Raw genomic sequence first — 27,819 nt, 5'->3', positions numbered from 1 at the left:
TTACAAAGTGTGGAACACGCCCGGCTCTCGGAAGCGCACTACACGCGCGAGCTGTTACGTCAGTGGTTCCCTTCGGCGGCGCCCGGGCTGTCCTCCTAAAATACTAGTATAAGAAGTATAAATGGCCCGGGAGTGTGCAGGGACCGGGCCCACGTGACCGCTCCACGAAGGCCACCGGCGGGGGCTCGGAGCGCAGGCCGCGCGGTTTCCCGCCGCATCCCGGTGCGCGGGCGGGCGGGCGGGCAGGTTTGGGGGCGCCGTGCCCCGGCGGCGGCGGCTGCTGCTGCTGCTCGAGCGCTGCCTCGGGGCGGGTGAATCACCCCGGGCCGACACCGAGCGCCGGAGCGGCCCGCAGCAGCGCCGGAAGATGGCCGAGGCGGCCGCGGGCTTCCTGGAACAGCTCAAGTCCTGCATCGTGTGGTCGTGGACTTATCTGTGGACCGTGTGGTTCTTCGTCGTGCTCTTCCTGGTCTACATCCTGAGGGTGCCCCTGAGGATCAACGACAATCTGAGCACAGGTCAGGCTCGGCCCGGCCCGGCCGCCCCTCCCCCCCCCCCCCCTCCCCGTCGCCCCGGGAAAGTTAGTGCAAGTCGCGCGGGGTCGCGGCCGGCCGAGGCGGGGGACGCGCGCGCGCGCGCTCGGGGGACGCGCCGCCTCAGGTGGCCGCCGGAGCCCCGCGGCCTTCGCGGGCCCTCGGTACCCAGCGGCGGGCGGCATTGCGCGGCATCGCTCCCCACCACCACCACCACCAGCACTCCCTACACTCCCGCGCGGGAGTGTCAGGGTCACCCCAGGGTGTCCCCGCCGAGCCACGGGGAGCTCCCGGGTCTAGCCTGGGCTCGAGCGTAGGAACGGCGGCGAGGAGGCGTCCTGCTCGCAGCTGCGCGGCCAGGGCCCACGCGTTGCCCGGGGGCTGTGGGCGCGCGCTCCGGGGGCCCGGGGCTGGAGCCTTGTCCCGGAGGGTGTCGCTGTGATTTGGACGGGGAGGCATGTCCGTAGGTCCTTCTAGGAGAGAGAATGTCGTGTCAGGTCACCCAACGGAATGTCTAGGGGACACACGGAGGGACGCGCGGGGATCTGGGATTTCTGACGTCTCCAGATGAAGTTTTCACGTTCTCTGCTGAGCTCTGTCTAAAGCGCGTCGGGCTAAACAAGTGTGCAGTGTGGTGATTATGGTCTTAATAAGCTTGCAGACAGCTACCCTAGTTGTTAAAAACATATGGAGGGCAAATTCGGACTAAGAGCACCCGAGGGACAATTCATAAACAAAAAGTACTTGAAGGGACGTTTACAGCCCTTCAAGTCTGCAAATTATTGTGGATCCACCTTTTCTCCTCTTACCACTCGGGGAAGTCTTTATAGTTCTGACTTATACAGAAATAGATACACATTCATATAGATCTGCCTTCTGTCGTTTAATTTACATAGTCTATAAGACCAAGGTTGGAAATGAATTTCCCATAGAGGTAACTAGGGGTAGGGGTGGGGGTGGGTGGGAGGTGGCTCCTTTTAGATGCTTGCCACAATGTACTCATTTTGCCTGGGCATTGTACATTACAATGTTTTAACATTGTACATTACAATGTTTTAACATTGTAAGTGTCCTGTGACCTGCTTCCTGATATGTTTGTTTTATAGTACTCTCTGGATGGTCTCTCTGGAAGGCAGGCAGGATTCAGCACATAGAATCATCTAGCCCTTCCAAAGCGGATGCTCAGCCTTTTGGCTCTCATTATTTCAAAGATCCCACATTGTTTTTTATCTGACTGCTTGCTACATTGTTGTGTTCCTTGCCTTAGGGCTGAGATTCTCAACCTGTGGGTCACAACCACCACTTAGGGCCTGCATATCTGATATTTACATTACAGGTAGCAAAATCGCAGTTATAAAGTAGCAATGAAAATAAGTTTATGGTTCCACAACGTGAGGAACTGTATTAAAGGGTTGCAGCATTAAGAAAGTTGAGGACCAGTGCTTTAGAGTCAGGCATTTTCTTGTGACTAAAGGCTAGGGTATATCTAGTCTCAAAAAGCCTGTCCTTTAAAGTTTAAATATGTTTATCACCTATTTATTGGAAGATACATCCAATTTTTTTCCTCCCAGAAACTTTGTTGTAGAATTTTTAAAGACTTGAACATTTTGTATAACACACATATATCAGAAAACATGTCTGTATACCACATTTGGTGTTGGCCGGGCTAGGCTGTCCGGCTGTGCCTTCCTAGACACCATGTAGAGGCTATTTTCTCTGTGGTACAGGATCTCAGTTTGTCCTGGGGTTTTACGCACATTCTTGTCATAAAGGGAGAAGCACAAAGTGATTTAAAAAAGAAGCACTTGGCGAATATTCATCTTTCTGATATTTCTGTGAGATGAAGACAAGCTTTAGCACCAGTGGTCTTGAGATATCCAACTGTGGCAGTGAGCCACCACAGTCAAGATCAGGTTTTTCAAAAGGCGGTGGCAGACATCGGATGGAATTTTTCTTCCCTTTTAAGTAAAAGTGAGAAGTTCTTGTAGGAAGCCTGCCAGCGATTCCTGTCAACTTATTTTCCTCCTTTCCTTGCCAAGTTCTCTTTCCCATGAAAACAACTTTCTATAATGAAAGAACTTGCTGGCTAGCTTGCACACCTCCAAGAACTGCCCTCCTGTGGTCAAACTGGTTCTTGCAGGGAGCTCTTTAAAAGGACTCTTAACCAATTTAATCCATTTCTCTCTCCTTTCCCCCTAACCAACCTCCCTCCCTGTCTGTCTGTGTCTGTGTCTCCATCTCCGTCTCTCTCTCTCTCTCTCTCTCTCTCTCTCTCTCTCTCTCTCTCTCTCTCTCTCTCTTGATTGTTTCTGAAACAGGATTCCTTGATGTACCCCTGGCTGGCCTGGAACCTACAGAGATCCACCTGCTTCCCAAGTGTTACGATTAAGCATGTGGGCCACCATGGCTTAACTCATTTTGTTGTTCTTTATCCCTGTAGTTCTTTCTCCTCTTGTGATAAAACAGAGTGGCCTTGGGGCAAGAGCTGCTTTTTAGAGTTGCTGCAGGCGTTACAGACCTCCACACCACTGAAAGAAGGCAGAGCAATAAGGCAACTAAAAGCCATGAATCTACACAACCTAGGTCCAACTCTGATTTAAATGCTATGTGGCAAACTCTCTCTCTCTCTCTCTCTCTCTCTCTCTCTCTCTCTCTCTTTCTCTCTCTCTCTCTCTATATATATATGTGTGTGTGTGTGTGTGTGTGTGTGTCTGTGTATAATGTGTATATATGTGTGTGTGTATATATACATTTTTTGAAAATAGACTCTTATCTCATATAATACCCCCTGTCCACACTCCTCCTAGCTTCTCTCCCCCAATCCCCCGGATCCATGCCTGCTCCATCTCCCATGAGAAAAAAGCAGACCTCCAAGAGACAACTACCAAGCACAACACAACAAAATACAATAAGACAAAGCAACACCCACCCACCCCTACCCTGAAAGCTGGATAAAGCAATCCAAAGGAAGAAAAGAGCCCCAAGAACAGCCAAAAGAGTCAGAGACATACCTACTCTCACAGTTAGGAATCCCATAAAAACAGCAAGCTAATAGCCACAACATATATGCAGAGGACCTGCAGTATACCCCATGCAGGCCCCGTGCTTGCTGCTTCAGTCTCTGTGAGCCCACATGTTCCTTGCTTACTTGATTCTGTGGGCTGTGTTCTCCCGGTGCCCCCCATCCCCTCAGACCCCTACAACCTTTTAGCCACCTTGATTTCCCTCCGAGGGGAGGGACCCAATGGAGATCTTTAATTCAGACTCTGCACTGGCTGTGGATGTCGTCCTTAGTAATGGGGCCCTACTGTCAATTTGTGCAGAGCAACCCTCTGCCATTAACACCAACCTGCGTTGTTTGGGGATCTCCATGGGACCTCCATCAGCCAGCAGCTCCATTGAATGCAACCCAGTCCACCACTAGAATCCCTGTCTGGTGACAGGAGATGGCCAGTAGAGATTCCATGTTCCCCAATACTAGGAGTCCTCAGTAGGATCACCATCATGGATTCCAGGAAGTTTCTATGTACTAGGTTTCCACACTACCCACCAAATGCTCTCCACTTCCAGCCATTTCTCCCCATACTCTCTCCCTCCATCCCATCTCTTCCAACCCGATCCCTCCCTTTCCTGGCTCCATCCGCCCTCAGTCCACCCACAAAATCTATTCTGTTTCCTGATCTCAGGGAGATCCATTTATTTGCCCCTAGAGCCCTCCTCTTTACCTAACCTTCCTGGGTCTATGGATTGTAGCTGGCTTATCATTTCCTATCTAGCTGATATCCACTTATAAGTGAATATACAGTGTATTTGTATTTCTGGGTCTGTAATACCTCACTTAGGATGATTTTTTCCCTAGTTCTATCCATTTGTCTGCATTTTTTTGTATAACGTCAACTTTTTAAATAGATGAGTAATATTCCATTGTGTGCATATGCCTCATTATCTTTTTCCATTTTTCAGTTGAGGGGCATCTAGGTTGTTTCCAGGTTCTAGATATTATGAACTGTTCATAATGGCTATTATGCAATGAACATAATTGAGCAAGTGTCCTTGTGGTAGGATGCAGTGTCGTTTGGATATATGCCCAAGAGTGGTAGAGCTGGGTCTTGAGGTAGATGCATTCCCAATTTTCCGAGGAACTGCCATATTGATTTCCACTCCCATCAGCAATGGGCTCACACCTTGCTCCACATTCTCGCCAGAATGAGCTGTCACTTGTGGTTTTGATCTTAGCCATGCTGATAGATGTAAGATGAAACTCAAAGTAGTTTTGATTTGCATTTCCCTGGTGCTAAAGATGTTGAACAATTCTTTTAGTGCTTTTCAGCCATTTGTGATTCCTCTATTGAGAATTCTCTGTTTAGATCTTTACCCCGTTTTTAACTGGATTATTTAGTTTGTTGATATCTAGTGTCTTTAGTTCTTTATATATTTTGAATATTAGTATTTGATCAGATGTGGAATTGGTAAAAAATCTTTTCCCATTCTGTAGGCTGCCATTTTGCTCAACGATGGTGTCCTTTGTCTTACAGAAGCTTTTCAGTTTCATGAGATCCCATTTATTAATTGCTGATCTTAGTGCCTGTTCTGTTCAGAAAGTCTTCTCCTGTGCCATTGTGTCCAGTGCCACTCCCCATTTTCTCTGCTATCAGGTTCTGTGTATTTGGTCTGATGTGGAGGTCTGATCCACTTGGATTTGCGTTTAATCAGCACCATTTGTTTAAAGTGCTTTCTCTTTTCCAGTATATTTCTGACTTCTTTATAAAAAATCAGGTGTCTATGGATATGTGAATTTATGTCTGGGTGTTTATTTCAACTCCATTAAACAATGTATCTGGTTTTTTTTTTTTTTTTTTTTTTTTTTGGTTTTTCGAGACAGGGTTTCTCTGTGTAGCCTTGGCTATCCTGGGCTCACTTTGTAGACAAGGCTGGCCTCGAACTCAGAGCGATCCGCCTGCCTCCCGAGTGCTGGGATTAAAGGCGTGTGCCACCACGCCCGGCTGTATCTGTTTTTTTTTAATGCCAATACCATGTGATTTAAATTACTATTTCTCTGTAATACAATTTGAAATCAGGAATGGTAATACCACCAGCAGTCCTTTTATTGTTCAGGATTGTTTTAGCTATCGTGGTTTTTTTTTCCCGATATGAAATTGAAATTGCCATTGCAAAGTCTGTAAAATATAGTGTTGGAATTTTGAGGGCATTTACACTGAATCTGGAGATTGCTTTTGGTAGGATATCCATTTTTAGTATGTTAATCCTACTGATCTATGAGCATGGGATATCTCTCTATATTCTGATGTCTTCTTCAATTTCTTTTTTCTTCTTCTTCTTTTTTTTTTTTTTTTTTTTTTTTTTTGAGATAGGGTTTCTTTGTGTAGCCTTGGCTGTCTTGGACTCAATTTGTAGGCCAGACTGATCTCGAACTCACATTGGTCTGCGTGCCCTTTTCTCCCAAATGCTGAGACTAAAGGCATGTACCACCACACCCAGCTCCAGGTTCTTTTTTCAAAGCCTGTTTTTTTTTTTTTTTTTTTTGTTTTGTTTTTATCATATAAGTCTTCCACGTGCTTGAGTAGAGTGACCCCAAGATAGTTTATATTATTTTAGGTATTGTCAAAGGTTTTGTTTCCCTGATTTCTTTCTCAGTTCCTTTGTCATTTGTACAGAGGAGGGCTACTGACTTTTTTTTTTTTTTTTTTAAGTTAATCTTGTGTCCCTGAACTTCAATAAAAGTTTTTATCAACTGTAGGAGTTCCCTGGTAGAAATTTTAGGGTTGCTTATGTATACTATCATATTATCTGCAAATAATGATACTTTGAAGTAAATTAGTGTGAAATCTATTTTGATAGATATTAAAATAGCTATACCAGCTTGCTGCTTAGGGCCATTTTCTTGGATCTTTTTCTTTTTCCAACCTTTTACCCTGAGGTAATATCAATCCTTGATTTTGAGGTGTGTATCTTGAACGTATCAGAAGGAAGGATCTTGTTTTTGCACCCATTCGGTTAGTCTGTGTCTTTTTATTGGGGAATTAAAGACATTGGTACTGAGAGATATCAAAAAGTTGTTGATCCCTGTTATTTTGTTGTTGTTATTGTTGTGTGTGCACGAGTGCCTGAGCTTCTCCTTTTTGGTTTTGCTGATGTGAGATTTAATATTTCCTATGTTTTTACAGGTGTAGTTACCTCTTTGGGTTGGAGTTTTCCTTCTGGCACCTTCTGTTGGGCTGGATTTATAGATAGATATTGTTTAAACTTGACTTTATCATGTAACATCTTATTTTCTCCATCTTTGGTGATTGAAAACTTTGCTGAGTATAGTAGTCTGTGCTGGTGTCTGTGGTCTGTGTGAGTCTTCAGCACATCTGTCCTTCCGAGTCTCTGTTGAGAAGTCAGATGTGATGCTAATAGGTCTGCTTTTATATGTTACTTGGTCTTTTCCCCTTGCAGCTTTTAATATTTTTTCTTTGTTTTGTATGTTTAGTGGTTTGATTATTATGTGGTGAGGGGATTTTGTTTTCTGGTCCAATCTACTTGGTGTTCTGTATGCTTCTTGTACTTTTATAGGCATTTCCTTCTTTGGGTTAGGAAAATTTGCTTTTATGATTCTGTTGAAAATATTTTCTAGGCCTTTGAGCTGGGGTTCTTCTTCCTCTATTCTTAGTATTCATCGGTTCATAGGTTTGGTCTTTTCATAATATCCCACATATCCTGGATGTTCTGTGTCAGGAACCTTTTAGATTTAACATTTTCTTTGACTGATATATTCATTTCTTCTATTGTATCTTCAATGCTTGAGATTCTTTCTTCCATTTCTTATATTGTGTTAGTGAAGCTTGCCCCTGTAGTTCCTGTTTGAATTTCTAACTTTTTCATTTTCAGAATTTCCTCAGTTTGTGTTTTCTTTATTGTTTCTGTTTCCATATTTAGATTTGAGTAGTTTTATTCATTCCCTTTTTTTAAGGGATTTATTCATTTCCTCTAATTGTTTGTGTTTTTCCGGTTTTCTGTGAGGGATTTATTCATTTCCTCCAATTGTTTGTGTTTTCCTGAAAAAATTTAAGGGATGTGTTTTTATTTCCTTTTTCAGGACCTCTAGCACCTTCATATAATTGGTTTTTTAAAGTCTTTGTGCCTCATCTGTGTTGAAATATTTCAGGTATGATGTGGTGGTGTGGTGGTTGGTGGTTGGTGGTATGGTGATACATTGGTGTGTTGTGTGTTGGTGTGGGGTGTGGTGGTGTGGTGTGGGGTGTGGGGTGTGGTGGTGTGGGGTGTGGTGGTATGGGGTATGGGGTGTGTTGGTGTGAGGTGTGGGGTATGTTGGTGTGGGGTATGGTGGTGTGGTGTGTGTTGGTGTGAGGTGTGGGGTGTGGTGGTGTGGGGTGTGGTGGTGTGGGGTGTGGTGGTGTGGGGTGTGGTGGTGTGGTGGTGTGGTGGTGTGGGGTGTGGTGGTGTGGGGTGTGGTGGTGTTGGGTATGGTGGTGTGGGGTGTGTTGGTGTGAGGTGTGGGGTGTGGGGTGTGGTGATGTGGTGATGTGGGGTGTGGTGGTGTTGGATGTGGTGGTGTGGTGGTGTGGGGTGTGGTGGTGTTGGGTGTGGTGGTGTGGTGGTGTGGTGGTGTGGTGGTGTGGGTGTGATGGTGTGGTGGTGTGGTGGTATGGGGTGTGGTTGTGTGGGGTGTGGTGGTGTGGGGTGTGGTGGTGTGGGGTGTGGTGGTGTGGTGGTGTGGTGGTGTGATGGTGTGGGGTGTGGTGGGTGGGGTGGTGTGTGGGGTGTGGTGGTGTGGGGTGTGGTGGTGTGGGGTGTGGTGGTGTGGGGTGTGGTGGTGTGGGGTGTGGTGGTGTGGGGTGTGGTGGTGTGGTGGTTGTGGTGGTGTGGGTGTGTGGTGTGGGGTGTGGTGGTGTGGGGTGTGGTGGTGTGGGGTGTGGTGGTGTGGGGTGTGGTGGTGTGGTGGTGTGGTGGTGTGGGTGTTGGTGGTGTGGTGGGTGTGTGGTGTGGGGTGTGGTGGTGTGGGTGTGGTGGTGTGGTGGTGTGGTTGGTGTGGGGTGTGGTGGTGTGGTGGTGTGGTGGTGTGGTGGTGTGGTGGTGTGGTGGTGTGCTGGTGTGGGGTGTGTGGTGTGGTGTGTGGGGTTGGTGGTGTGGTGGGTGTGGGGTGGTGGTGGTGTTGGGTGTGGTGGTGTGGGGTGTGATGGTGTGGGGTGTGGTGGTGTGGGGTGTGGTGGTGTGGGGTGTGGTGGTGTGGGGTGTGGGTGTGGGGTTGGTGGTGTGGGGTGTGGGGTGGGTGGGGTGTGTGTGATGGGTGTGCTGGTGTGGGGTGTGGGGTGGGGTGTGGTGGGTGGGTGTGGTGGTGTGGGTGGTGGTGGTGTGGGGTGTGGGGTTGTGGTGGTGTGGGTGTGCTGGTGTGGGGTGTGCTGGTGTGGGGTGTGTGGTGGGGGTGTGATGGTGTGGGGTGTGATGGTGTGGGGTGTGGTGGTGTGGGGTGTGGGGTGTGGTGGTGTGGGGTGTGGGGTGTGGTGGTGTGGTGGTGTGGGGTGTGGTGGTGTGGGGTGTGGTGGTGTGGGGTGTGGTGGTGTGGGGTGTGGTGGTGTGGGGTGTGATGGTGTGGGGTGTGGTGGTGTGGGGTGTGGTGGTGTGGGGTGTGGTGGTGTGGTGGTGTGGGGTGTGGTGGTGTGGGGTGTGATGGTGTGGGGTGTGGTGGTGTGGGGTGTGATGGTGTGGGGTGTGGTGGTGTGGGGTGTGGGTGTGGTGGTGTGGTGGTCTGGGGTGTGTGGTGGTGTGGGGGTGCTGGTGTGGGGTGTGGTGGTGTGGGGTGTGCTGGTGTGGGGTGTGGTGGTGTGGGGTGTGGTGGTGTGGGGTGTGGGGTGTGGTGGTGTGGTGGTATGGGGTGCTGGTGTGGGGTGTGGTGGTGTGGGGGTGGTGGTGGTGTGGGGTGTGCATGGTGTGGGGTGTGCTGGTGTGGGTGTGGTGGGTGTGGGGTGTGCTGGTGTGGGGTGTGGTGTGTGGGGTGTGGTGGTGTGGGGTGTGGTGGTGTGGGGTGGTGGTGGTGGGGGTGTGGGGTGTGGGGTGTGGTGGTGTGGGGTGTGCTGGTGTGGGTGTGGTGGTGTGGGGGTGTGGTGGTGTGGTGTGGGGTGTGGGGGTGTGGTGGTGTGGGGTGTGATGGTGTGGGGTGTGGTGGTGTGGGGTGTGCTGGTGTGGGTGTGCTGGTGGGGTGTGGTGGTGTGGGGTGTGATGGTGTGGGGTGTGGTGGTGTGGGGTGTGGTGGTGTGGGGTGTGGGTGTGGGGTGTGGTGGTGTGGGGTGTGATGGTGTGGGGTGTGGTGGTGTGGGGTGTGGTGGTGCTGGGTGTGGTGGTGTGGGTGTGTGTGTGCTGTGTGGGTTGTGATGGTGTGTGGGGTGTGATGGTGTGGGGTGTGGTGTGGGGTGTGGTGGTGTGGTGTGGTGGGGGGGGTGTGGGTGTGGGGTGGGGGTGTGGTGGTGTGGGGTGGTGGTGGTGTGGTGGGGGTTGTGGTGTGGGGGTGTGGTGGTGTGGTGGGGTGTGGTGTGGGGTGTGGTGGGGTGTGGTGTGGGGTGTGGTGGTGTGGTGGTGTGGGGTGTGGGGTGTGGTGGTGTGGTGTGGTGGTGTGGGGTGTGGTGGTGTGGTGTGGGGTGTGGTGGTGTGGGGTGGTGTGGTGGTGTGGTGGTGGTGTGGTGGGGTGTGGTGTGGGGTGTGGTGGTGTGGTGGGGTGTGGTGTGGGGTGTGGTGGTGTGGTGGTGTGGGGTGTGGTGGTGTGGTGGGGTGTGGTGTGGGGTGTGGTGGTGTGGTGGTGTGGGGTGTGGTGGTGTGGGGTGTGGTGTGGGGTGTGGGCTCTAGGATAGACGCATTGTCCTGGCTATAATTGATTGTGTTCTCACGCTGGCATCTAGGCATCTGGGTTTGGGGTGGTTAAAGGTCTTGGTGCTGATTTCTGGGTTTGTCTTTGTTGGGTGTGTGCTTTTCACTTGGTGTCTGTTTCCTCTCTGGGTTTTCTGAGTGTGGTAGCTGTGGTTGCCTGTTTTACTGAACTTCTCAGCTGAAATGTTCACATGGAATGAATGCGTGCTGGTTTTGGAGGCCAGGATGCAGTGAAGAATTGGGGGAGGGAGGTCAGGACGGAATTATACAGGAGGCCTGGGCAGAAGGGAAGGGAGGATGCAGCTGTTGCAGCACTGGAGAGGGGACTGAGGGATTGGGTGTAGGGGAAAAGAAAGAGTGGAGACGGTCCGTCGGCAGTCCACCCTTGCTCTTTTGGTGGTCTCCTCAATATCTTGATTGCATGTGATAACTTTAATTATATAACCCCATTAGACTGTGTTAAAGTGCTTTATATACTTATGTATTTATTTACATGTACAATTATATTGTGTATGTAGTTATGTGCATACAATTAATTTTTTCATTGCTGTCTTTGTATAGGACACTGTGGCATAGGTGATATGATGAGAAATATGTACATATGTGTAAATGTGAGACTAAATAGGGAGTTTATAACACAAGTGCAATTTCCCATAAAGTGGAGGAGAGCAGGTTAATGGGAGTGTCCCCTGAGCTGAGCCTCTGAGTGATAGTGAGGAGAATTCTGGTTCTGAGTTGGGCATGGAGAGGAGTGGACGACACAAACACGAAAGTGCAGGACAGATGTAGAGAACCGTGAGGTCGTGCTGGAGAGACAGCTCAGAGGTTAAGTGCACTGACTGCTCTTCATGGTCCTGAGAACCATGAAGTCATGTGGAACTTAAACAATAAGAGAGAGGGACTTTGATGAGCAAATTTACAAAAAATTCCCTTGTATCACATGCAGCTTTCCATATACAAATAACTGTAATATTCTTTTCAAGATAAAGCCCAGGGTCTTTATGTTGTTCCCCACTTTTCACCATCTGGGCTTGACCATCATGGCAACTGAAGTGGTGCTGTTAAGGGTGTGGGGACAGTTGATGGAGTTCCACAGCGTTCTGATGACACATGCAGACCTCGCAGGGAACATGTTACAAAGGGCAACAAAATCTTATAATGGAAAATGAATTTGAAAAATGGTAGGGGAGGTTGGAGAGATGGCTCAGTGGTTAAGAGCACAGACTGCTCTTCCAGAGGTCCTGAGTTCAATTCCCAGCATCCACATGGTGGCTCCCAACCATCTATAATGTGATCTCATGCCTTCTTCTGGCCTGCAGGGGTGTAAGCAGGCAGAGCACTGTATACATAAATAAATAAATATTAAAAAAAGGAAAATGATAGGGAAGAAAATAACCATAGAGAATTGATGCTCAATTCTGAAGTTAGGTGTAGAATCTTTAAATAATTTTATGATTTACTGAAAATGATGGACATATTAGTAAGATTATAGAGTATACTCCAAGATATATTACTTATTGGTTTCCTAGTTAATTGTTTCCAGAGAAGCAGAAAATTTATTTCTTATTAGAACAGGTATTATTTAGAAAAAACAATAGATTTATCAAAAATTAAGAAAAGAAAGAAAGGGAAAAGAAAGAAAAGTAACTTACTTTATATTGTGCTGTTAATAGCACTTTCTCATTCGCCCTAAGCTGTAAAGTTTTGGATGCTGCGTTTGAAACACCTTGCCCAGTATACCTGGAAAACAATATGTACTCTTGCCATCTTTTGCGTTAATCAGCTAAAGTAATTTTCCAATTCAATTTCCAAAAATTAAAATTTAAATGAGAGAAGCATGGGACAATGCTTCTAGGATCCAGAGGGTCCTAAAAACCTACAAGTAGAACATTATGATAGGCAGATTTGGGCCCAGGGGTCCCACTCAAACTAAGGCACCAGCCAAGGACAATACAGGCGGTAAACTTTAACCCCCTACCCAGATCTAGCCAATGGTCAGAACATTCTCCACAGTTGAGTGGAGAGTGGGATATGACTTTCTCACGTACTCTGGTGCCTCACATTTGACCATGTCCCCTGGAGGGGGAGACCTGGTGGCACTCAGAGGAAGGACAGCAGGTTGCCAAGAAGAGACTTGATACCCTATCAGCATATACAAGGGGAGGAAATCCCCCTCAGGAACAGTCATAGGGGAGGGGAATAAGGGGAAAAAGGGAGGGAGGGAAGAATGGAAGGACACAAGGGATGGGATAACCATTGAGATGTAACAAGAATAAATTAATAATAAAAAATTTAAAAAAAAAAGAGATTTGAAATCCTATTTGTCTATTTGGAAAACAACGGTGTCATTCAAAAGCCTATCCTAAAACTACTTTGACTATTTCTGTATTGTGATAATGAGTGCCAATATACAACTCAATTTTAAAATTCATATTACTTAATACTCAGTTTTGGTTTTCTTCAAGTTGGAGATGGCTGCTTTAAAATTAGTTGATACATCAGATTTCTTTTCTGGAGGCTTAATTATGATATATACACAATATATATTATATTACACACACACACACACACAGAGCCTTTGCTGTTGTATAAAATCATTCCTCTGGCCGTAAGTCCCACCCACCCTTGACGGACAGGTTTGTAAGCTGTCTTCTGATCCCGTGAACTGAATGACAATTGTCCTCTAACTCTGAGAGGCATGTTGACATTTTTACCTCATGTCAAGTGTGGTATTTCTAGTCTAGTATCATTGTTTGTGTGCATGTGTCTCTGTATACATGCTCATTCTTTCCCCTTTAGTAATTTGTCATCTTATTAATTTCTTGCATATGGAAACATACAGATTCTTCCTGTTCACTGGCTCAGTGTGCAAGCAAGGGTATGTATAGTGAGGTGGGAGTAGTGATGATCAATTCTTAGATATGGCTCCTCTTAAGCTTTTAACATTAGATTGGGGTCAGAGGCTGACACAAAAACTTGAGTTCTTTGATGGGGTCGCAAGTCTCATTCACCGATATATAAAAACACAGCTATCTGATTCATGTCGGCTTTGAGGTGAGGACATAGCTCATATACACCCATTTCCTTTTCTTTTGGGAATCTCTCTCTCTCACATGCTGATGAGGCAATGGGATTTTTTATTGCCTTTTCTCAAGCTCCTAGTTCCTGCATATGTCAGGTAATAATTTTGTGCTCTTAAAGGGTCCTCCTAGCTCTGAGACTGGTGCTTGTGTCAGTGTCTTGAGATAAATTTCACTGAGCTCAGAGTGTAGCAGCAAGCGTGTAAGTGAACTTAATATATATCTTTCTTTTTTAACCTCTTCATTTTTGACTCTAAATTCTTAGTGACTACAACTCCAAATTCTATATGGCTTCTCATTGCACTGAAAATAAAGCACTCGTGCTCAGACAGCCTGGTGACCTAGCCCCTTCCTCCCCTCAAGTCTTAACGCCAGTCTCTTCTTGTGTTTTTTATCCCTGGCACAGAGAGCCACATTCACAGTCCTAAATAGGCTTAACTTGTGGCTTCTTCTCCTGGTAACCCTTCTATCAGAATGCTTTTCAACTTGATTTCTTTTTTTCTTAAATTTAAATTTTTTGAATGCTTATTGTCTTAGGTTTCTATTGCTATACTAAAACACCATGACCAAAAGCAATTGGGGAGGAAAGAGTTTATTTCATCATCTTCTTCTTCTAGGTGAGAGTCTGTCACTGAGAGAAGTCAGTGTAGGAACTTAAGGCAAGAGCCTAGAGGCAGGAACTGATGAAGTAGACACAGAGAAACACTGCTTACTGGCTTGCTCAGCTGCCTTATACCATCCGGTCCCCACTGCCCTGCAATGGCTCTGTCATGAGTTGTGCCCTCTCACTTCTGTCTTTCATCAAGAACATACCCCGGAGGCCAATCTGTTGGGGGCATTTTCTCAATTAAGTTTCCTATTCTTGTACGAATGTAACTTGTGTTAAGTTGACAGAACACTAGCCAACACACATGTATGCGTATGAATGTTTGCCTGCGTGTATTTATGTCTGTGTACTACTTGAGTGCCTTATGTCTTAGGAAGCCAGAAGAGAGCATTGGATTCTTTGGAACTGGAGTGACAGTCCATGGGGAGCTGCCAAGTGGATGGTAGGAAGTGAACCCAGTCCCCTGGAAGAGCAGCCAGTGCCCTTAGCTGCTGAGCATCTCTCTAGCCCTCCCAACTTGATTTTTGGATAGAAGTCTCCTTACTCTTCACATTTCTGCTTAAGTCTCCTTCTTTCGAAGCTCTCCCTGATGACCTTGCCTTTAAGGTTCTTTCACTGTTACCCACAACATATTTGAGTTTACCGTCCAGCACTTAGTACCCTTGAATATAACCCTTATTTATTAAATGGTTGCATTGTCCCCCATATGATTGTGATTGTAACATATAAAGGTAGGGACTGGTTTGATTTGTCTTGTTGACTGGCTTCCAAAATATTAATTTATTTGGATCCATTCTTTAGTGGTAGAACCTAAGAAATACTATTCTAGTCTTTTTCTGTAAGTATGATGTAGAGAATTAAGCAACAATAATTGGTAGCTTGGGAGCTGAATGTGTAGCATAGCCTGGTGTGTCAATCACAGCGGTTTGCAAAGTAGAGTACCTTACACAACCAGGATGTAGTTTAGGGCACTACCAACAGCTAAGATTCTTGTCTGTATGGAAGACAGAGAGTAGAGGAAGGCCTGTTTGGTACATTTTCAGGATGATGTTTCAGGCATGGTGAAATTTAACCACCACATAAAAGTACAATGTGAGGTGGTTAGCCGTATCCCACTGAAGGTAAAATCTTTGCCTGTCCCCATTTCTAACATTAGGAGCCATTTCTAAAATCCTAGGAACCTGAGTGAAAATAGTTTTGGCATTATAGAGATTTGCTTCATAGACAATTGTACCCGAGTGTCCCTCTCTACATAAAATATTGTGAATTAGGAAAAATGAACACTAGCTGTGATGAAAGAAAAGGAGTGTTGTATTTGAACAAGGAGATTTCAGTTGAAATTCTAGTTTCTGAAGTGTTAAGGTAACTGGACAAATTACTTCATAAGATTCCTTTTTTACAGTAGGGGGAGGTGACCTCTTTGTTGTAGGTTGGCTTTGCAATCTAAGTGGAGTAGCAGTTAGCAGTCAGCCAGCCCTGACCAGAGTGCACTGTGGGACATCTGCCACCCTACACTGCATACCTTTGTACTAGTCCGCTTCGTTCACTGTGACCTGTGTTCCATTAATAATTAATCTACTGGTTAGTTTATCCAGTCATTTGGCTACATAGGCTCCAGTAAACTTGAAGCTGTGTTTTTCCTGTCAGTTATTATTTGGACAGAGACATCTCATGTCAGGTATTTTCCTCCAGATGTTTGCACTTGTTTTCTGGGTCATCTAGTACGCTGTCTTGCTCACCTGTGCCTCCAGATGTCCGCTTCCCATGAACAGGAACTCTACACAGCTGTCCTATCCTCACCACGGCTTTGAGCGAGATCTGCTGACTGGAGCTAGGAAGAGACGAGGCCGTCATCCTTATCAAGTTCTCATATGAGTCAGACGTTGGCTGCTTTAATGAGTGTTGCACATCCAGGATTGATTTATAAAGATGTGTTTATATCCGTTAATGTCCCTGGTGGTCTCTTTGCATGTCTAGAATAAAGATTGTTCAAAATAAAATGAATACCATTCTAATAATGCAAGCGAACACATTTAAAGGTACATTTTAATGAAAAAGCAGCTTAGTCAGTGGGTGAGGATGAGAACTTGGTGAGAGTTTCTTCTTTTTTTTAATTTTAAGAAGATACTATTTTACAACTATATTAGTAACATTGACAAATGCATACATACTAAAGCTAGTATCTCCTTTTGTGATTAAAAAAAAAGATAGTAAAAGGCAGACTCTTTTAGAGCCTTGAACTGTGTGATCTGGCAGTCAGGATGCTGAGGCTTTTTCCATTGGAAAACACCAACAGCTTCCCAGGAAGTGTCGCCAGATGAGCCAAAACTCTGTCGTTTTCTCTTGGCATGCTAGTCTACCTATAGCACTGAAAAACATGGTATGAGTTTTGAGGAGATTGAGTTGCCTACTTGATACTTGGTGATTCAGGATGTCTGAGTTGGAGTTGAGTTCTTTTGAACTGATAACCTTGTTTACTTTCATCATCTTTTACAACTTCCAAGCTCTGATCTGCAGTGCCTTTCTTGGAGGCGGCCTCTTCCTCTCTGCAATGCGCACTGTGGTGGGCCAAGGTCTCCTTGGGCTGGGTTTTTTCAAGGTCAGATAATGGGCAACACTCAGAAATGCTGGATGAGACAGATAGTTTCTTTTGCACTGGAAGTGCCCAGGAAATTCACATCCAAGGCATTGGATGAATGTGTGGTTCTCTCAGTGCTGCTACAGGATGAGATAAATCCAGCATCAGAGCCCTCGGACCTGAGGCCTTATCCAAGTGTGGCTCAGACTGGCGACCTACAGACTTCTGCCCTCACAGCTGACTTTCCTTGACTCAGATACAGATGTGGATGCAGTCCTGTCTTTAATTTTAAATTCATGCTTATTTTCCTTCAGATTCTTTCTCTACTTTGAAGGCAACATTTGGAGGCACATGAAGAGCATCAACTTGCAACCCCACAAATGCTCCTTTTTCATTGTTTCCTTCCCAGACATAAGCATGGTCTTATAAACATTTACTACCCCAAGAACATGATCATGTCTTTGAGATTTTGGTATGTGTGCCATCTCTCCAAACTGCAGTATATGTCAGTCTTAATTATATGCTATAAGTTCAACTTCAGAATCAAAGTATTTCTTGTATATAATGTTTAGGTTGTAAAGGCATAGATGCACTGAATATGCCCACTGTGATGGTAGATATTTGAGGTATTCAAATCCAGAACTGCAGACAGGAAAAATACATGCACAAAGCCTATCTCTCAGTACTAGCTTTTAAAGGCATTGCACATAAGCCACATGAAACTACTGCTTATGCGTGCACTGTTAAGTACCTGTGTCCAGGGCCCCACAGTAGGAGTAGCCCTGCTGGACACCTTATGACCTGCATCCCGTTCAAGGCATATTATACCACAATATCTGCTTCCTAACTTGTAGTGCTTTCAGATGTGGTCCTTTTTAATGTACATCACCCCCCGTTGTTGCAAAAACACACCATGGACAGAGCTATATTTTTTTCATGTGAATCAACAGACTCAAGATGTCTGTATGACAGAATTGATGTTGCCTTGGTTATTCTTGTCACATATAACTGTTTCATTGGGAGCTTCTGAATGGTCTGTCTGACTATTGTTCAGGCCTTTCCCTCACTTCCAGTGCTTCCCATTTGAATGTCCTGGAGAACTCAGAAGTTAGAACCATCTGCAAGTGTGATGAAGTGAGCCTGCTTCAGTATGTTCATCTTTTTGATAGTTCCAGGATGAAACAAATCATCTGAGCACCTTGACCGTCTTCAAATTTACATGTAGACTTTTTGGTTTTATGCCCATTCTGCTTATGTCATCCTTCAGTTGGTCACCTTAGTGATGCTGACTATCTTGTACAGGCAAACAGAAACAGTGCCATCCAGTGCTTCTCATGGCTATAGATTTGTGTGATACTTTGGGAAGACAGCATACCCTTAGTGTACTTGAAAGAGCTGAGTGCAAGGCCTGTGACTTTCTAAAAAAATGTTTGTTTTTTCATTGTATGGTCATTGTCCAGTGATGACACATAGAAAGATGGGTGACTTAGATTGGTCATCCTTAAGACTTTCCAAGATTGATGGCACATGGGGCCTTTTCTTGCTTCACCTTAATACCCTAGGTTTTCTTTTCTCAACACTGGGCTTATTTGTATCACAAAGGAAACTTAGAGCATTCTCCTTGGAGTTACTAGTCAAAAGTTCACAGATGAGGGAAGAAAAAGCCATAGGAGAAACCACTGGAGAAGCTCAGTAGGAGTGGGAGGAGGGAGCCTGGACCACATGGTATAAACCTGACTGAAGAGAAGAGTCAGAACCGCTAACATCAGAAACTGACAGGTCCACTATGCTCTTTCAATATTTTGTCAGCTATGACTATTACAGCTTAAGGCAGGGACGATGAAAAAAAAAATAAGGCAACTCATATCTAAGAGAGCATTTATTTTCCTCCTCTAAATTTTAGGAAACTGAAAGTGTGCTCTTTACATACATGCTCTGTGAAAAACTTTGGTTCTCAAAGTTGATCTCCAAAGCTAATAAATAATCTTGAGTGTTAGTCTTTCAGAGTGTTGAGTAAGCTTGTGGGGATTTTTAAAAACTTCAAAGGAACTTGTAGGTCATGGATGTCTTAGAATTTCTATTGCTGTGACAAAACACCATAGCTAAGAGCAACTTGGGGAGGCCAGGGTAGGAACTCAAGGCAGGAACCTGGAGGCAGAAACTGACACGCAGGCCTTGGAGGAGTACTGCTTAGTGACCCACCCCTCATGTCTCGCTCAGCCTGCTTTCTTGTGGAACCTGGGATCTCACTCACCCTGCGGTGGTGACACATTTCCTTGGTAAGTTATTCAGTTGCAAGTGGCCAGCCATAAGCACATGTACGTACAAGCAACACTAAATAAACTGGTAGATTGTGTGTGTGTGTGTGTGTGTGTGTGTGTGTGTATCAATAATAGTTAAAGAAGCAATCAAAAATTTTAGAAGGAATGGGGGCATGAAAAGATATGGGTGGGAGAGTGATAGAAGTGATATAAATACAGTATTCATGTATGAAATTCTCCAAATAATAAACTAAAAATATTTTTTAAATGAAGTAAACAAGATTTTTTTTGTTTTTCTATTATGATAGTGAAATAAATCTATAAAGATGTATAGCTGTTATTTTTTGGTGAATTACATATCTTTGTTTCTGTCATTTACTATACTTATAACATATATTATATTTCATTTAAATCATGGTATATATGTATGAGTGTTTTTGACCCTTGGCTTTATAAAAACTTTTTAGCACTGACTAGCCAGGCAAGGTTAATAAATTCAGGCAGATAGTGTCAGTCCTCTAAATTTAGAATTTATTGGAAGTTTTATCAGCTATATCTGAGTTGGGATATCCCCTAAGTGGAAAGCCCGGGTGTCTGGGAAGTGTTTCTTACCACCGTGCACTTCAGTGAAGACTATGTCAGCCTCACTCTTCTCCTTAGCACACTACTTTCATTTGTTTCTTAGGGGCACTGGAGAACAACAAACCAGTGCTTCTTGCAGGGCAGCACTGCCAACCTGTAATCTCTTGTTCTTGGCTTCTTATGGCAGCAGGGACTAGAGTTTGCAGAACAGGACAGTAAAATTTCTGTCAATAAAATTTTTATCATAGGCTGTTTTTAGAGATAGAAAATGTGTTACTCTTAGAAACTGTTACATTTAGAAATTGTTGCCTTTAGAGATGATTACTTTTAGAAATAAATATCTTAGAAAAAATGAGTTCAAAATATGAAAGGATGTACTCTACTATTTGTGTTTCTGTTATTATTATTGTTGTTGTTTTGTAGGCATTAATTACAAAGCAACAAACAAATTTCAGTTCCTATACTTTTCTTTGTTTAGTAGAAGAAGGCTATGTATATATTGGTAAGAATGAGTAATGACAATTTTGAATCCATTTTAGAGGTTCAAGGTCTCATAGCCCTTACCTCAATGATAGTCTCTATCTGTCCCCTCTTCTGGGCACAGCAGCTGTACTGCTGCTGCTGGCTCGTGGTGCTCATTAGGACAACCAGTCAGTGCTGAGTATGGAGGGGAGGACTGAGATGATGGTCAGGATGTGGTATCTGCTGCCCTTGCTGCCCTGAGGTGTTTAGTGTAGAAAAAAAGAGAAGCAAGTACCAACTTAACTGTGACCTAAAATAATTACGTAGAGCATGGAACACTTAAAAAAGAAAAAGAATAGTGTCTTAGTCACTGTTTATTGTTTTAAAGAGAGATCATGTCTGAGAGAACGCTCATAAAAGAAAGCAATTTTTAGGGGCTTGCTTGCAGCTTCAGAGATATAGTCTATTGTCATCATGGCGGTGAACATGGCTACACTTATTGCCCTGGGCTACATCTTGATATGCTAGGGAGGGAGGGAGAGAGAGAGACAGAGATAGAGACAGAGACAGAGACAGACAGAGATACAGACACACACACACACACACACACACACACACACACACACACACACAGAGAGAGAGAGAGAGAGAGAGAGAGAGAGAGAGAGAGAGAGAGAGAGAGAGAGAGAGAGAAAGAGACTGACTGGCTTGGGCTTCTGAAACCTCAAAGCCATGCCCCAGTGACACACTTGTTCCAACAAGGCCACACCTCCTAAACCTTTTCAAATAGTGCCACTCCCTGATGCTCAAGCATTCAAATATGTGAGCCCATGGATACCGTTCTTGTTCAAACCACCACAAATATCAAAGAAAGAGATGAATCTTTCAGTTCTGGTAGAGTTGTTCAGCTGCGTCTTGCTTTAGGAATACCCATACCACTTAGTAAATGTGGCTATAGGCAGCTGAGGGTGGCTCACAGAAGAGTAGATGAGGGCAGAAAGGCACCATCTGGTGGACTCATATCTGTGCTCATTCTGCTCAATAAAATTATTTAAACTCTGGTGGATTTCAGTCATATGGAAAAGAATAGGGAGCTGTGTAGCGTTTAATAATAATAGCAAGATAGTTCACAGCCCCTTAAAAAGTATGCTTACATTTTGTGACAATTGTTCATATTGCCTTCCGTTTTTTAGACTTAAACCATATTTTAGAACATTTTAAGACGTACAGGAGAATTATGAAGATAGTATAGAGAGTTCCTGCATGCTCCGCACCCAGTTTTCCCTGTTAGTAACATTGTGTATGGCTTGTGAGATAGCAAATCTGATGGCTATTTGTTTCAATGAACAAACTGATATTATTGTTATTGACTGACTTTCATATTTTATTTAGTTAGTTTGTGTGATGCCTTTTGTTGTCCATGGATATCACATGCCGTTTAGCATAATGGTCACATCTTCTTAGACTGTCCTTGATTTTGAATGTCTTGACCTTTTTCAGGAGTATTGCTCAAGACATCTTTTGCTCTCCCTTCATTGAGCTTTCCTTGTTAAAATTTTTTGGCTTATTGAGTTTGGGGAGGAGACCACAGTGGTAAAGCACCATTCATCACCGCTTACTTTCCAGTCACACTGGTGTTCTGCCCATTTCTTCTCGGCGAAGCTACACCCTTTATTTCTCCCATGATATTCTCTGTAAAAAGGCCTCACTCTCTGCAGACAACATTCAGAGAATAAAGGGTTTTGTTTCCATCCATGGAGATAAGTGAAGAGCACTCAAGCAAGAACAAGTAAAGGCTGTTTTTCATTCAGAGCTTGCTAACTAGGGAAGTAGCTACCATGATCTGTGCTTGGCAGGGATTCAAAGGCAGTCACAAGAGCACAAACATTTTATAGTGGGAAAAAGCAGGGGGAAGCTTCAGCTTTTCTTGGAATGGAAGCTTTAGCGTGGGCCAAGTAGACGTGTACATACCTAGTGGCACAAATATGGTCTTGTGTGGTCAGCCCTGAGTTACAACTGGGAATAGTGATTAGAGAGGCTATAAGGTGTTGATCGGACCCTGACCATCAGGCTATGGAGTAGAAAAGATGTGTGCCCAGTGAGTTCAGTAGTTCTGACAAATAGACGTAGACAAGGTGGCTGCAGCCAAGCTTATTTCCTTTCTGAAGACCATAGTCCCAGATCAAGGTGCTGGTGTCTGGTAAGTCCCTGCTTCCTGCTTTATGGATAACCATCACCTTGTGTCCATACACGGTGGAGAGCAGAGGAAGAGGAAGTGAGCTGTCTTGTGTATGTTCCTCTAAGGACAACAAGCTCTTCTGTGAATGCTGTCTTCTCAGGACCCAAGTACCTCCAAAGGCCCCAGGCCACAGGCTGTCATATATGTTGCTGCTTCTCGTATTACAAACTTCCATACAAAATAGATGAAGGCTTTAGTTGCTCCGAACTTTACTGACAACTGTTTACCATTTGAGAAACTCTAGTAGCAATACGTAGTATCTGAGTCACCGGCTTAACACGCTTGTCTCAGTTTGTATTTGTAGGTTTGAGTTCCTGGTGGTGCTCTGTAGGGATGCCAATGTCTGTTTACATCCTTAAGTCCTTTACCAAAATCATAAACATTTGCATTTTAACACAATTGCTGTTATGTTAAGCAGAGCCAGGACTAAGTTGAGGCATGTGCGGTTGCTTAGCTGCAGAATCTAAGAAGTTCCCAATCCTGCAAGTACAGGTTTGATTCTGTACTGTAAGTGCCTTGTTTACCACACCTCTGTCCTTCCCTGATTATAAATTATGTTTTGCTTATTTCTCTTCTGTATTATAGTTAGGATACGATGTGGATGTTTTTTTGAGGTTTATATGTGTTAATAGTGAAGTTTGTTTTCTAATTAAAATTTTTATAGGCTGGAGGGCCTTTAAAATGATTGTTTATGAAAGGAGATGTTAGGACTGTGGTGAGCCAGCTGGCTCCCCAGGTTCAGACACTCACCAAGCAAGCATGGTGTCAGAGTCTGATCCCCAGAACTTACACAGTAGAAGGAGAGAACTGACATGCAAAAGTTGTTCTTTACCCCCACACATGTGCTGTGGCACATGTTTGTCCCCTACCCCAGCTTCCGCCAAGTAAATAAGTAAAATAATAAATAAAATAAGTAAATAAAATAAAATTTAAACTCGGTGTAGTAAGTCAATAAGTATGTCTTTTTCCTTGTTAATCTGTGGCCTGTAACTCACTTGATCTGCGCTAGAGTCTGGACTTTGGGCTCTGGGTTCCTGTCTGCACATCTAATTGTGGCTGGATTCAAGTCTACTCCTTGTCTCTCTTCTTGGGCAGACTGCTAAGCAGAACATGTTCTCCTCGTGGGAAATGACAAAAGGAAAAATGTAAATAGGAAGGTGGACATACAGAAAACCTTATATAGGCCACAGTGGCCCTGGCACTCCAATCACCAGGGTCTTTCCTGATGATAATTTGAGTTTACAATATCACTTTTGGCAAATTTCCAAGCACACAATACAACTCATTTGCATTTTCTTTTCACTACGATGTCAAGACAAACAGGCCTGGGTCCTAAAGAGGAGATTTTAATCTGCAACATAGCTTCAAACTCTGGATGACAGCAGAATTTGGCTCTTGTGATCCCATTTCAATAAGTGGGATGGCCAATCCTGTGCGACTTTGTGTTTGTTTGTTTGTTTGTTTTAATAAACATGTTAGTCTTTGGCAATCTGATGCATTCTTCATGATCAGTGCATTTCATCCATGTAAAGAGTGGAAGGTGTTTGTTTGGTTTTGGCCAGTGGCTTAGCTGAATTATTCTGGCAGCCTCATAACCACTGGTAAGGCAGGTATAGACTTACAGACCTTTGGTAGATATCTTCAGAGAGAAAACAAGGCCTGGAAGGCTGGGACTTGTTTCTTACTAGATAAAGGAGGGGCCCCTTTCTTTCCTCGGAACTATTTTTTAAAATTTATTTGTTTATTCACTCACACTAGACTTTTGTTTATTATTTTAATATAACAAAATAGTTATTTCTTGATCATTTGGACTTTCAGTGCTAGACTTTTGTTTAGTCTTGGTAAAACTTGAATTTCATTCCTGGCTTTAGAGAATTTCCTAAGTAAGACGTTGCTTCTTATCCGCTGGTGTAAACTTTCCTCCCTTAATTTTTAGGCACCAATTTCCACAAGGGCTCTTCCATTTCTGAAATCCTAGACTCCAGTACCGTAGACAACAACAGAGGGAATCAGAGGGGCTGCAAATGTAGCTCAGTGCTAGACTGTTTACCCAGCGTGTAGTGAAACTCTGAGTTCGGCAACCCCAGCCCTGGAGGGTGGGGAAGGAAAGAGAGGAAAAGGAAAATGAAGACATACCAGAAAGGGTTCCTAAGTGGTAGAATGTTGTGAGTCCTTAATGTGGGCAATGAAGGGTTTCGATGGGGATAGATACAGCTTGCGAGGATAAAGCTGTGTGTTAATGAAGTCCCCGCAGAAGGCTGTGATGAAATAACTGTTTTCAACAGTGTGGTCAGGATGATGAGAAAGACTACGCCATTGAAGGATCGGTTGTTGATTGAGACCTGTGGTTCAACTTGTCTTCCTCCTGATGGAGCTCAGCGTTTCTTAAGGTTACCCACATACAATCATAACAACCTTTATCCATCCCTCCCTTTACCTGTCTTCAGTTAGAAAATCCTGTCAAATTCATAGCACGTTATGAATCGCTCTTTAGTTCTCTCTTCTGCTTTTATTTCAAGCCTCATAATCTTATTACACTAATCTCCTAGCTGATCTTCCTGCCTCTAATCTCTCCTAATCTCTCCTGCAACCAGGATATTGCTTTCAAATCCTTTAATATCTTCCTGTTGCCTAGCAAGCAAAATGCAGAATCTAAACCTACTATCTTAGCCTCTAGCTTTAGTGTCGATGGACGGGAACAGCTTGATATCAGTGTGACTTTCCTTCTCAGTCTAACCCCACTTCAGGAATGTGTTGCTTTATGTGTCACCATTTTCATCATGTTCACATACATCGCCTTACACATTCTTCCCTTTAGTTATTGTGAAGGCTAGTCGGCTCGTCTGCAGGTCCGGCAGCTCTCTGAATCCTAGTGCTTTCAAAGACCTCAAGTCCTAGTGTGTCATAACCAGCATGACCCATTGCTTTCTCATCTTCCCCTGTCCTTTTCCTCCAGTGTGATTTCTGAGGCATGGTGCACTGTCAGGCTGTCAGCCCTTGGCCTTTCTCCCCAGTGCACGTGCATCTCTTTAAGCCGAACGCTTCCATTTTCATTGGTTCCAAAGAAAAACAAATACTTCATATGCACAACCCTCTCACAGGCCTGGCACTTTTTTTTTACTTAGAAACTTTATTTTAACATAACTTCAAATTACAGAAAATGTGAAATTTCTGCTCAGCCTCCCTTCAATTGTTTGAGTCATTCATTCAGTCGCTCACTCACCCATGATGTGGTTCACTCTTAGAGTGAAACATGTCAGTGTGTGTTTTCTGTGCACAGAGATGTTCTCTTATATATGTCCATTTGGAGATGGACATCCAAATGAGAAACTGCGTTAAGCGTCCAGACCCTGGTACAGTACCACCATGTCAGTGCCAGCCCTGGCTCAGATCTCACCAGTGCCCCCAGGAGTTTGATCTGGAACAAAATCTTAATCTACGATCATGTCTTGCACTGAAGTGCTTGTCTCTCTGCACCCTTTCAATCTGGAAAGTTCCTCCATCTCTTTTGGACTTCTATGACTATACTTTTGAGGGCTTCAGGGGGTTATTTTGTCCCTTCCGTTGGGTCTGTCCATTGTTCTCTGTGAGTTTGAGGTATTTGTTTCCTTGGCTAGATTATCACAGGAGCGGCTGGGCGTTTCTTAGTGTAGCCTATTAGATAGCGCTTAATTTTTCATGTGTTTTGCATTGATGATTCTCATTCCAATGACATGGTTAGGACTGAGTTTGTTTTTAACAGTTTTCTTTGCTGCGAAGTTGTCTCCTTTGGTAGTTAATGAGCACTTTCGGAAAGGCACGCTGCAGCTCTGGAGTTTGGCGTCAGCCTTTAACATGTTTGCGTCAGCCTTTAACATGTTTGCGTCAGCCTTTAACATGTTTGCTTAGTTCTTCATGGTGCTCTAGACTCTCGGTTTCCCTTTCTACTAAGTAGAGAATAATTTGCTAGTTGTATTTATTATTACCGTCAAGTTTCTCTATGTCTGACTGACTTGGCAATCACTGTGTAGCAACAGGCCAGAGTTGTGGCAATCCTCCAGGCTTAGTTTCCCAAATGCTGGGATTATAGGTATGTACCACCATTCCGGCCTCTGTTACCATTTTTCATACTCAGTGGTCCCTGTGAAAGATTCCCAGGCTGAAGTGAAGTTTGTAATTCTTTGGCATATGTGTATTGTGATTTTTTTTTTGTTCATTTGTTTTTTATACAAGATCTTATGTAGCCCAGGTTGGATTGGAATTTCCTGTGTCATCTTGAATAATCTTGAGCACATGATCTTCCAGTTCCGATGTCCCCAAGTTGCTGGATTACAGGCCTGTGCCACCACCATACCCAGCCAGTGGATCACATTTTGAGCACTTAATTACTTTCTAAGGTGTTCAGTCTCATTATTCTACTTCTGCATCATTATCAGCAATTTCTCCTGGGTTTCTAGCTATTTGTTTTGGAGAAAAATAGAAGAGATAATCTGGGCACAAGATATGATTATTGCCATTTGTAAGTTGTCATTCCTAGATCTTCAGGACAGAGTGAAGGAGCTTTCATATGTGCAAGCCTGTGTGTGTGTGTGTGTGTGTGTGTGTGTGTGCATGTGCACACACACATGTATGCACACACAGAGACAGTAACAGTGAGAGACAATAGAGAGACAGAAAAGAAAGGAAAGGAGAGAAATACAGCCAGGGAGAGAGAAAAACAGACAGACGTACACACAGGGTGTTACATGGAAATTGTTTTCTTATCTGTTTAGTCTTTGTCTTATCTGTTGTCTTGTTTTCATGAATGTATTTGTTAACTCAAATTCTAGCCTTATTTTCTAGTTTGTTTCCTTTCCATGTTCTTCCCTTCCTTTTTAAGTATCTATGTGTAACCAGTTTCTGTTACTGTCTCTTTTCCTTTTGACATACTTTGGTCCTTTGACATACTTGGTCTCTGAACAGCATCACTCAGAATCAGTATTCATGGGGTCTTGCACCCAGTATTTTTTGCACACTTCTCTCTGGCACACTGTTACCCTCCTGACACCACTGCCATGGTCTACTGTTCTAGTCTCCTGCTTTGGCTCTAGACCCTCGGCAGGGCTACTGCTAGACACAGGTGCGGTCCCAGTACGGGTTTCTATTGCTGTGAAGAGACACCACGGCCACAGAGACTCTTAAAAAGAGAGCCGTTTCACTGGGGCTGGCTTCCATTTCACAGGTTTAGTCCATTAACGTCACGGCATGGAGCATGGCAGCGTACACGTACATGTAGAGTTCTACGTCTAGATCAGCAGACACCCAGAAGAGAAAGTGACACCGAGCCTGGCTTGATCTTCTGAAACCTGAAAGCCCACCCATATTGAGACATTTCCTCCAACAAGGCCACACCTCCTAATAGTGCCAGTCCCTATGAGCCTATGGGGGCCCTTTCATTCAAACCACCATAGATGTTCTCTTTAACCTCTCTGGGCCTCAGAGCTATCTTTATGCGTCATTCTCTGTTTCAATGTTTAGAGATACCTTACTGATCCTCTTACTAATGACAAAACTAACATTTCCAGGAAGGGAGAGAGGAAGACCTACTTTCCATTCTCTTTCTTGTTACTTGTAAAC

The 27,819-nt window shown here is 44.3% G+C and overlaps 1 protein-coding gene across 4 annotated transcripts in view; it reads left to right on the top strand.

The window, feature by feature from the left end:
* Window positions 1-284: 284 nt before the first annotated feature.
* St7 (suppression of tumorigenicity 7) overlaps window positions 285-27,819 on the top strand; it is a 236,349-nt gene continuing 208,814 nt past the window's right edge. The window contains exon 1 of one of the 4 annotated variants that reach the window (XR_007831283.1): window positions 285-518. Coding sequence is in view for 3 of the 4 variants with exons in the window: in XM_051151888.1 (XP_051007845.1) it covers window positions 368-518 (151 nt within the window). In the remaining variant the exon portion in view is untranslated. Of the gene's footprint in view, window positions 519-23,257; window positions 23,363-27,819 lie in introns of those variants that run through there. The other 3 variants (XM_051151888.1, XM_051151889.1, XM_051151890.1) reach the window with 3 other exon arrangements.

This window comes from Acomys russatus, chromosome 10 (genome assembly GCF_903995435.1).
Source record: "Acomys russatus chromosome 10, mAcoRus1.1, whole genome shotgun sequence".
NCBI classification, from domain to species: Eukaryota; Metazoa; Chordata; class Mammalia; order Rodentia; family Muridae; genus Acomys; species Acomys russatus.
The sequence above is the reverse complement of the archived record's forward strand: the minus strand, read 5'-3'. Positions and strand labels throughout refer to the sequence as shown.